At 60.6% G+C, this 10,751-nt stretch overlaps 1 protein-coding gene across 4 annotated transcripts; it reads right to left on the bottom strand.

Moving 5' to 3' along the window:
* Positions 1-296: 296 nt before the first annotated feature.
* On the bottom strand, positions 297-10,565 carry LOC104909322 (elastin-like). 4 transcript variants are annotated; one of them, XM_010721834.3, is made up of 12 exons: positions 10,254-10,565; positions 5,597-5,650; positions 5,203-5,229; positions 5,029-5,061; positions 3,894-3,938; positions 3,362-3,463; positions 3,072-3,155; positions 2,945-2,995; positions 2,809-2,859; positions 1,243-1,314; positions 1,064-1,090; positions 297-859 (listed from the first exon to the last, which is right to left on the bottom strand). In XM_010721834.3, the coding sequence occupies exons 1-12, from the start codon at positions 10,330-10,332 to the stop codon at positions 312-314; spliced, it is 1,173 nt and encodes a 390-aa protein (XP_010720136.1). In that variant the 5' UTR covers positions 10,333-10,565; the 3' UTR covers positions 297-311. The 4 variants fall into 4 exon arrangements, with proteins under 4 accessions (XP_010720136.1, XP_010720135.1, XP_010720139.1 ...); XM_010721833.3 differs by having other exon boundaries at positions 5,191-5,229; positions 10,254-10,559; XM_010721837.3 differs by lacking the exon at positions 3,894-3,938 and having other exon boundaries at positions 10,254-10,562.
* Positions 10,566-10,751: the final 186 nt, after the last annotated feature.

The raw sequence follows: 10,751 nt of genomic DNA, 5'->3' as shown, positions 1-10,751 counted from the left end.
CATGAAAGGCCGTCTGGGGCCGGGCGGCCAGACGGCATCCGATCTGCGCAGGGCCGGGTCGCCCTAACGAGCGGAACGAGCCTCTGCGGGAGGAAGCGGGCGCTGGCCAAGTATTTGTGCCGTGGGCCCTGCCGGGGGAAGCTGCCGGGACTGGCGGCCGTTGCGGGGAGGGATGCACCCCAGGGTGGGCTGCACCCCACAATGATGCCTGAGGACCCACTTGCTTCTGCACCCCAGGGATAAGGGGCCCCACTGGGCTCTGGCTCCCATCCGTGGCCTGGGTGTCACTGGGGTGCTGCTGGCACCCCCAGCTAAGCAGTGCCCCCCTGTCCCCACCGCTGCCACCCCGCTGCTGTCCCTGCATGGGATGGGTCTGGCACCCGGCGCAGGGATGGGTGACAGATGGCACCGGGGCAGCACAGGTTGGGAGAGGTGTGCTGAGCACCCCTGGGCTGGGACTGAGCATCATCTCTGCGAGCAGTGAGGAGGGAGCCCTGCCTCTGTCCCCACTGCCATCCTGCTGGTGGTGGCCTTGGCGAGGGGTCCCCAATGGGGGACACACAGCCTGGGTGAGCGTCTGGTGAGCAACCCTTAGCCCCCAGGAGCCACAGAAAGCAGAGGGTCCCTGAAGGGATGTGCCTGGTGCCGGGAGGGAGCTGCGTGGGGTGTCCCAGCCCAGCATATGCCCCATGGCCACCCAGGGCACCGCGGCTCAGCCCGGGGCAGCGGGGACGGCGGCTCATCCCCCTGGCCACCACCCGCATCCCTGCTGGCTGTGGCCGCTTACCTGGGAGCTTGGGAGCTTTGATGGGATACCCCAGAGGGACACCGGGCTGCTGGCCTCCAAAGCCTCCCAGTCCTGCAAAGCCAACAGCAGACGCTCACCTGGAGCCTGCGCCCAGGCTGCCACCAGACCTTGCAGAGCGGGGTGCCTGTGGCACCCTGGGTCTCCTGCCATGGCTTGGGAAGCCTCTGAGGCACCTTCTGGTGTGGGGAGGCTGCTGTGATGATGGAGAAACTTAGGAAGGAAAAGAAGAACTGGGAGGAGAGAGGGGGCACTCACCGGGGATTCCTGCGAAGGCTCCTGCTCCTGAGGAGAAACAAACACAGCCTTGAGTTGTGGGGCTCCCAGCAAACCACAGGGTCCCACCTTGGGCTCAGCTGTGGGCAGTAGAAGGACTGGCACACAGTAGGGTGGAGGCGAGCCCTGGACCTGATGTACGAGTAGGAGCAGGGACATACCTGGACCTTTTGCCTTGACCCCAGTGCCGGTGGGAACGCCAGGCAGCACGCCTACGCCGGGGAAGCGGATACCTGGGGTGGAGCAGAGGGGACAGTGAGCACCCTGGGCTTCGTGGTACCCAGAGTCATGGTCCCTCCTGCCTGCTAATGCCCAGAGGTGAGAGAAAAAAGCCCTCTAGACTTGCCCTGAGGCACCTGCACTCAGCATCTCAGCCTTAGAATCATAGAATCATTCAGGTTGGAAAAAACACTAAGATCACCCAGTGCAAACATCACCACGATGCCACTAAACAACACCACTCCATGTGACATCCACAGTTCTCTTGAAATCACGTCACTCTTCCCTGGCTCAGCACCCCGGGCTGCACTGAGCCCCACCCTGTGCCCAGCACCAGAGTGTTGGGAGGGGACAAAAACTCCAACCATGGCACATCCCTGCTCCAGCCCCGTGGCACCAGGGGGAGGTGGCTCCTGCCCCTTCAGCTGTCACCCTGCGCAGGAATCCAGGGAGAAGGCTCCATTTCTGCCTATCAGCAGTTGGGATCCATTTTTATTTCAGGTTTTTTTTTTCTTTTTCTTTTCCCTCTTACAACTGTCTTTCATTATAACTCATGCCATTTTCAGACATGGAAAGACATTCCTGACCAGCGACACACTTCCCATTCTGACAGTGTTGAAATGTCTTGTTTTGACAAGTTTTCCTCCCCTGATTTCTTTGTGGTGAGGGATTCCTGTCCCCCAACTAAGCTCCATTCGGTGTTTAGCACTGATGCCACTTGTGCCCACACCACATCCCCAGAAGCATCAAGTCCCCACCTTTGGCACCATAGAGATGTTGCTTTAGCAAATGAGGCTGGAAACGGTGGGGAGGGCAAGGAAAGGTGGGCAGGGAGCTGGGCAGGTGGCAGCAGTGTACTGGTGGAGTTGGGCACATTGGGATGGGGATACAAGGTCAGGACATAGCCAGCCACGAAGCCACCAGTGGGTCACCAAGGTGCTGCCTGGGGATTGGGACCCCCTTGGAGACTAAGGTGCTGCTGTGGGATGAGGTTCCCATTGCAAGTTTGGGTATTGCCATGAGGTGGGGATCCCCTCACAGGCTGTGGTGCTGCTGTGGGACAGGGATGCACTGAGAGGTTGTGGGGCTGCTGTTGGATGGTTTCGCCTTGCTGGTTGGGGTACTTCCATGCATGGGAACCCACTCAGAGGTTGGGGTGCTGCTGTAAGACAAGGAACCCCTTAAAGAAGGGAGTTCAGCTGTGGGATGAAGACCTTCTTGGAGATAGAGGTGCTGCAATTGGATCAGGGAGTTGCTCAATGGTTAGGGTGTTGCAGTGAGATGAAGATCCTTTTAGAGGTTGGGGTGCTGCTATGGGATGGGGACTTTCTTGAAGGTGAGGGTTCTACTCTTGGTTGGGTCCTCTTGAAGTCTGGGCTGCTGCTGTGAAATGGGGATATCTTTCCAGGCAGAGTTAGTGCCACAGGGGGATGAGAACCCCCTCAAATGAAAGAGTGTTCCCATGGAATGGGGACCCACTCAGTGATCACAGATGGGACCCAGCTCACCTGCTCCAGGGAGCACACCGCCACCCGGGAAAGCTCCGGGGATGCCAGCACCTGTGGGACAGGAGAAAGGCAGCAGTGAGCACCTGTCCAGAGGCACTGCCCGCTGCCCCCAGTCCCATCTGGGCCATGCACCTACCTGGCACTTTGGGGGGCTTCCCCGCCGCACCAACCCCGGGCTGCACCACACCTGTAGGAGCAGAGAGCGCTGAGCACCCATACAGTGCTCCCACGGGCTCGGAATGTGGGAATGAGGCATTTCCTACCTGGAACACCAAGGCCTCCGGGAACTCCAACTCCACCCACGCCACCAAGGCCACCAAGGCCACCCACGCCACCAAGGCCAGCACCTGGGGATACAGGGAAAATGAGGGCACAGGGTGAGATGTCACCTCACCTTTGGCTACGGATGCCAAAGGAAGGGATGACAGCAGGGACATCCCAAAGCACCACAGGGCATGGATACTCCAGGCTGAGCAGGTGAACTCCAGAGCCCTAAGGATGCCCAAGCCCAGAGGTCCCCCCCAGCATCCCCACAGACATCCCCAGTACTCACCAGCTTTTGCTGCAGCCTTAAGAGCTGCTGCAGATGCAGCACCTGGGAAGGCTGCCCCGGGGAAGGCTCCCAAACCTGCTCCCAAACCTCCGACCCCAGCACCTGCGAGTAATTGCACAGTCTTAGCACCCATCTCCACAAGCACCCACCCTGCCCTGCAGCACCTACGTGCAGCAGGAGGAGTGGGGTGAGCCCAGGAGCAGGAAGTTGTCTGTAACCCAGAGCTGCAGCAGAGGCGAGGGGCAGTGAGCTGGCATTAGGCACAGCGAGGCAGCGTTAGGTGACATCTGCATGGGGACAGCTCTGCGGTGCCAGCCTGGATCGTGTCCTGCGCTCTGTCACCCCACATCCCCCTGGACACCTGCTCCTGTCACTGCCTGGGGCTGCCCAGCCTAACCCCATGGGAGGACATGGCCATGGGGGTCACCCCGCTGCCAGTCCACAGTGGACAAACCCTACGGCCGAGGGGAAAGGCCACCCACTGTCCCTGGGGAGGCTGTCTGTGTAGGGGATAATCCTGGTTCCTGCTCACCTGGCTGCAGGCCAAGAGGGCCGAGTCCCCCGAGGCCACCGACCCCTGGAAAGAGAATTGGGCTGAGGAGGACAGCGTGGCTGCAGGGGCACTGCATGGGGACTGGGAAGGGGTGGGGCTGCAGCAATGCTTTCCCATCCCTATCCCGTGCTGCTCTGGCACCTGGGCCAGTCTGTGGGGTTCCCTGCCATCACCCCGGCACTTGCTCCCTGCGCAGAGCAGGGATGTGGCTGTCACGGCAAATAGGGATGTGCGTGGGATGGGTTCCCCCAGGAACCAGGTCACCAGGACGGCCCTATTTGCACCATCCCAGCAGGATGCGTGCGTCCGGGGGTCCCAGCCTACCGGGCCCCAGGGATGGGCACAGGGGGGTGGGGACAGGACTCAGACTGTGGCACAGGACGTGTGTCCCCATCCGATGGCCACCACCGTCCATTCCCGCCCCACCCATCCCCCACCCGCCGGGCCACGAGGGGACGGAGCCTAAATGTTTATGGCTGAGGAATGAGTCCCTCCGGCTCCGGCCAGCGCTGCCTTCCAACATCTGGGGCTAATCAGCGCTCGCTCCCTCCAGGCGCAAATTCCACTGCCTTTGGCTCACGGCGCGGACACCGCTCCGGCTGGGGCTTCGCGGCTGCGCCGCGTTTGGTTTTAATTACGCCGAAATAAAGGGCCTTGTTTTTCTTTCCACAAGCTGAAATCTGAGTAAACGGAGGTTGCAGGCCCCCGCCTGGGGCTGGCGCTCCCGCGGCGTGGAGAAGGGACGGGACAGGCAGCACATCCCGCCCCAGGCACTGCGCTCCCCATCCCACGGAGCATCCCCTGCCTACAGACAGAGGACTTCTCCATCAGCGCCCTGCCACCACTCATCCCCTCCTTTTTGGGCAGACGAGCCCCAGCCGAAGCTGCTCGACTATGGGACTGCTGAGGACATCTGGGATATGGGAACAATTGGAGAGAAAGTGGCAGCGCTGAAGCCAGGGACAAGGGTGAAGGCACGCAGAGACATTGTGGTTATTGAGAGCTTGGTGAGCGGAAAGCGCTGGCTGGTGACAGGGAGCATCCCGTGCCCACGGCCTCCTCCTGCATCCTGGCTGCTGGTGCAATCAGCAAGAGATGGAGGGAAGGTTCATACCTGGTTTGAGAGGTTTTCCTGCAGCCCCGAGCCCTGGGGGAGATGAGGGAGAGCAGTCAGGTGCAGTATCCCCTACAGTGCATTCCCTCCTGGTATGGGGACACCACAGGGTGCTGCCATGCCACCTCCTCCCTGTCCCAGGCAAGGGTCCCCAGCACTCACCTGCTCCCAAACCTGCTCCCAAACCTCCAACTCCAGCACCTGCGAGCAATAGCACAGTCTCAGCACCCACCTCTGCAAGCTGCCACCCAGCCCCCACTCATATTGTGGGTCCTGGGGTGACAGTCAGATCAGAGGTCCCCATGGCTGCATGTAGCCAGAGCACTGAGGACATGCTGTCACCCAGGACCTCCCCACATTGGGGGTTGTGGAGGTGCCAGCTATGGGCAGGTGGCCCCAGCATAAGCTTGGCACAGCCCCCCTCCCCACACCAAGAGGCTGCAGCCACCCAAGGCTGGGTGTCCCCATGTCTCATGCTCCTGCCTTGCTGGTCTCACAGGTGTCCTAGGTGCCTCCCCAAGGGCCTGCCCCATTCCCACGGTACCCCCAACTGCCCAGCTCTCCTTACCTGGGAAAAAGCCTCCTCCTGGGACTCCCCCTCCCGGGATAGCACCAGGGACCCCTGCAAGAGGAGAGACTCTGGTTAAAACCCCCACAGAGAGGATCTGTGCAGGACTGGGATGGGGGAACTCCCTAGAGCAGGGTGAGCTCCCTGCCTATCCTTGCACATCTTCCTGCCTCCAGTGCTGCAGTAGTGATGGGGTCTGCAGCTGCCCCAGGACCTGCTGTGGGTGTCAGAAGGATAACGAGCAGGCTGAGATCCAGCTCTGCCTCCCCAAACCATGCCAACTCCAAAACCCAATTCCGCCCAATCTGTATCTCTTTGTCCATCCTGCAAAGTGGAGAAGCTCCTCAGCCCCTCTGCTCTCAAAGGTGGCTGGAGTGGGGCTCCCAGGTGGTGTTTGAGGGCCTTTGGGGTGGGTGAACTTCTCCCTGCCGAGCCACTTTCAGCAGATGGATGCTCCCTGCTGCATGGGATACGTGAGCGGGGTGCAGGATGGCAGGGATCTCACTCAGCAGGGATGGTTGGAGTGCAGGAACGTGGTGCAGGGGATGCTCTGCTCCTGGACGGGCTTTCTGATCATGAGCAGCTTGAAAAGGGATTTGCAGTGTGGTGGGCAGGATTGAGGGGCTCACAGTGGGCTGGGCAGGGAAGATTTGGGGCGTTTGGAGTCTGCGATGGCCAGGGGGGACCCTGCACCCCCAAGAGGTTGGTGCATGCAGTGACACAGCCCTGGGGTACGTGGCATGTGGAGCCTCTGACTCAATGTTGATCCTTGCACCCTGCCACCCTGTGGGGCACCAGGGACGGAGTATCAACCTTGCCATGCTGGGATGCACACACATACGTCAGGTGGCACACAGGGTGCACACAGAGATGAAGGACAAGTGTCTGCACATGGAGGATGCACACCCCTGTGCACACACGCTGGGGGATGAAGGCCCAGCAGTGTCCTCCAGCTGATGTGTTCCAGCAATGCCCAACAGCAGATTTGGCACCATGCATCCCCAAACCGGCCTGGGGCACAAACCCAGCTGTGGTGCAGCTGATGTCCCAGAGAGCAGAGCTGTCTCTGTCCCCGCTGACCACCCAGCCCAGCCCAACCCAGCAGGGCGGCAGTCGGCCAGCGCTTACGGAGCGGCTCCTTTTCCTGGCACATTCCCCTGCCTGCCCTCCCTCATTCCCCTCCCTCCCCCCCACCAGCTTGGAAAAACAAATCCCAGCTCCTTGCCTGTTTCCAAACATACACACACAACTCTCATCCTCCCCACCCGTCCTGCTGGGCAGCTGCGTGGGACACTCCTTTGGTGTCCCCAGGGTTCAGCCCTCTGTGGGCAGGGTGGCATCTTTTGCTGGGGGAATGCTGTGCACTGTGGGGACGCCCAGATCCTCTGCACCACTGCTGCCTGGCACAGCCCCATGGAGAAGGTGAGGGGAGGCAGCTCAATGCCCTTTGAGACCCATAAAGGTCTGGGGGACACTCTGCAGAAACCGTGCTCCTTGGTGCCTGTCCCAGCTCCATGCAATCCCCGTGTTTGGGAGGATTCAAGGGGAGGTGCTGGTGTCCGTGCCTGGGTCAGGAAGTGGATGGGGACCTCCTGCCTTGGCACCAGCCAACCTGGCTGCACAGATTTTGCTCAGAGCATCCAGAAGCCTGCTCCTCATGTGCTGCTGAGCAGGGCCAGCTATGACACCAACCAGCCCTGCGCTCCTGCACAGCTGCACTGCTGCACCACAGCCATGCCACACTGCAGCAGCAGCAGTGGCTCTCTGGGGCTGCGTCTCCATGCTTGTCACACACCTGCAGCCCTGTCCCCAACCTCGCAGCAGGGAAGCAGGCACTGCCTGTATTCTGATCCTTCTTTGCCTCCTCCATCCCTCAGCACATTGGAGGTGGAGAAACTGAGTTAGTTACAGCCCCACAGTGGACTGTGGATCCCTGCGCTGTCTGTCCTGCTCAGAGCCTGCTGGGGGCAGGGGGAAAATTGCTCACAGGTCCCTTTTTCCCCTGGGGCTGGGGCTGTGTTTCCAGCCCTGAGACAGGAGAGCACACACTTAAATGCACAGCCCTGGCTGCAGGGGTTTGCTCACGGAGGTGCTTTAGGATCCAGTTTGGAGCCTTGTTTGTAGGAGCTGGACTTCTCTTCCACAGCTCTGTGCCATTTGGTCGCTGCAATAGCTGCACTATCCCATTATCCACGCTTTTTTCTTTTGACCACTCTTTCTGTTACCCGCACCATTTATGTTTGACAACTATTCCTATTAGCCACACAGTTTCCACTACCGGCGCACTTACTGGCAGATCCCTTTCCAAGCAAGAAACGCAGATATTTTCTGTGCTCAGCAGCTCATTCCCCCTCACATCCAAGAGCCTCCTGAGGACCACAACAGGACAGGAGCACACAGCCCTGCTCAGTCCCTCGCCCCATGTCAGGGCAGCCAACCCCGCTCCTCAGCAGCCTTCCCAGCCCCTTCCCACAGCCGGCTCAGCGCCTGACCGCTGCAGACATTTCCTTCTCGTTGTTTGCTTTTTTGGAAGAATGGGTTTTGGAAACATGCGGTCTCCAGGCAACTTGGAAGCCGTGCCGCATCCCGAGCCCACTGGTAGCAGCTCAGGAGGATGAGAGGAGAAGGAGGCTGTCACCACAGTCAGGCTCCCATCCGGACCCCAGAGCCCCAGCTTTCACCATCTGAATGCCTGCAGACAGGCTGCAAAGGTGCTCTGGGCTGAGTTGTGTGCCCTCAGAGGGTCTCCATGGGGTCAGGGTGCCGGGGGGGGCAGGATGACAGCACATCTATTGCCTGCACCTCTGTGACCACTTCTGAACCCTGAGCCCACAGGATTGGGATGTTCATGTCCTTCTGTCCTCTTTGGGGTGTCATTTGTGGGGAAGCACTGGATGATGGGTGTCCCCCTCCATACACTTCCCTTGGCACCTTTTACAGCAGCTTCCCCCATACAGTAGCCCAGATTCATCCATGGGATACTGCACGCCCCCACGGTGCCCAGAACAACCCAACTCCCTGGAACTGATGCTGAGCTACCACTAGAGGATCCCAGATGCCACCAGCTCAGTCCCTTGCTGTGTCAGCATTCCACTGTGCCCCCCCAGGGTGCTGAGACAGTGTGAGTGCAGGGGGCTGCCCCTATCTCCATGCCCCCCAGCCCTGGCATCTCTCAAATGTCCCTTCCCTGCCAAGACTGGAGCTGCAGTGTGTGCCACGGGAGGCAGCCCTGTAACCCTTCCAGGTGGATGCATCCTGAACACCCACTGGTGCCTTTGGCTGTGCCATTATCCCAGCTTGATCCCCAGGGGCTCGCAGAGCACAGTGCCAAGAAGCACACTAGGCTGCAGGGACAATGGTCATTCGTCCATAGGGAAATGTTCCCCATCAGCACAGGGACTCCTCAGAGAGCTGATCCCAGACCAGCCAACACCCCAGGACAGCATGCCAGAGGCTGGAGCACAGCCAGCAAATCCAACTGCTCACACACCATTGTGGGATATCACTCTGGGGCCAAAGCCATCCTGAGACTGCCCCAGCTGCCAACTGCATGGGAGCTGGCAAGCAAAGCAACCAGGGTGAAGGGAGCCAGCACAGAGCATCCCTGCCAGGCACAGGGAGTGGCCAGCACTGAGCTGCAACCCGGCTGGGACGGCTGCTTGGCCCTGGGCTGCAGCTCTCCAGGATCAGGCTGAGCTGTGCAGGTGCCTGGAACAGGAGTGACATTACGTGCATGGCTGGGGACAAGCAGCCTGGGACAGAGCAGGAAGCTGCAGGGCATCAGTGCAAGGAGAGCTGCAGAGAGCTGCCCCGAGGGCTCTGCATGGGTAGGGGTGGCACTGCCCGTGGGGTCCTGCCCTGCCCCTGAGCAGCTGGCACCATGTGATGGCTGCAGCACTGTCCCCATCACCACCACTGCTGGTGACCCGTGCAGCCAAATGGGCGCCGTTCCCCCCACCCCAGGCCCTATGCAGGCAGCTGTCCCACTGCACCACAGTCTCCACTTTCACCCACTTTTCCCATTGTGAGCAGCCCTAAATCCACACTCAGTGACCCCATACCCTGGTCAGCCACCTGCTGAGCTGCTTGGCCCTGTCCCACCCACAGCAGGATGCTCTGCCCTGGTACCCAGTGCCTTTTGTCCCCTGCCCATGTGCACATGTGCATGCACTACGGGGTGTCACACAGCCCGAGAGGCCGATGCTGCCGAGCCAGGGGGTGGGTGACACCAGGAGACACACACAGAGACTACGACACCGGTGACACCAGCAAAAAGCATTGTCATGGCCACACACTGTGCACACACACAGCCCCAAGCTCACACCGAGATCACACCGGGGGGCCATGGATGTCAGCGCCCAGCCCTTGGCATTTGCGGTCATCCCACATGCACATCCCCAGCACCTGGGCACGATGTGGCACCTCGGAGCCACCCCCCAAAAAGCGCTCCGTGGTGCCGCTCCCAAGCGCTGCGTGCCATCATCGCACCCCGCAGACGGGGAGGAGGAACCCGGCTGATCTCCGCCTGCCACCCCGAGCGTCCAGAGCAGGGCAGGGGCTGCCCTCCCCGGGGAAACGCAGCCCTCGGCCGGGGCAGGACGCAGGGTCCCGGCAGAGCCCCTTCAGGCGCAGGGGATGGAGCCTTTTCGTTCCTTACCTCCTTGCTGAGAAGCCGGGAGGATGGAGAAGAGGAGGAGGACTCCGGGGAGGAGGGGTGCAGCTGCCTGCCTTGCCATCTCTTGAAGCAATGCCCCCGTGCTCTCGCAGTCAGTGTGTTTTATCCCAGAGCTGCTTAATTGTTGCTTCCAAGGATGTGAGGGGAAGGGGGGGTGGGGGTTGGAAGGAGGGAGGGGAAAAGGAGTGAGAGAAGGGGGGAGAGAGGCACAGGACACTACGTCATGACGAAAGGGCAAACACTCAGCCCTCTCCAGGCTATTGGGCTGCGTTGTTTTTCTCTCTTTTTTCTTCCTTTTTTTTGTGCGTGTGTGTGTGTGTGTGTGTGTGCGTAATTTCTCTCCCTCACCGCTTGCTCTCCAATTCTGGCGCGGCGCTGCCAAAAGTGCGGGGGGAGCTGCCAAAGAAGGCGGCCTGCGGTGGGCGGGGGCGAGGGGAGCGGGCGGAGGGGAGCACAGAGCCCAAAGAGAGGGGTGGCAGC

Source organism: Meleagris gallopavo, chromosome 21, assembly GCF_000146605.3.
Source record: "Meleagris gallopavo isolate NT-WF06-2002-E0010 breed Aviagen turkey brand Nicholas breeding stock chromosome 21, Turkey_5.1, whole genome shotgun sequence".
NCBI lineage: Eukaryota > Metazoa > Chordata > Aves > Galliformes > Phasianidae > Meleagris > Meleagris gallopavo.
The sequence above is the reverse complement of the archived record's forward strand: the minus strand, read 5'-3'. Positions and strand labels throughout refer to the sequence as shown.

Excerpts from the sequence above, each read along its gene's own strand:
- LOC104909322 (XM_010721833.3), bottom strand. The coding sequence starts at position 10,332 with ATGGCAAGGCAGGCAGCTGCACCCCTCCTCCCCGGAGTCCTCCTCCTC. Across the intron at positions 3,464-3,893 it reads CCCTCTTGGCCTGCAGCCAG|GTGCTGGGGTCGGAGGTTTG; the intron begins GTGAGCAGGAAC and ends AATTACTCGCAG. Across the intron at positions 2,860-2,944 it reads GAAGCCCCCCAAAGTGCCAG|GTGCTGGCATCCCCGGAGCT; the intron begins GTAGGTGCATGG and ends CCTGTCCCACAG.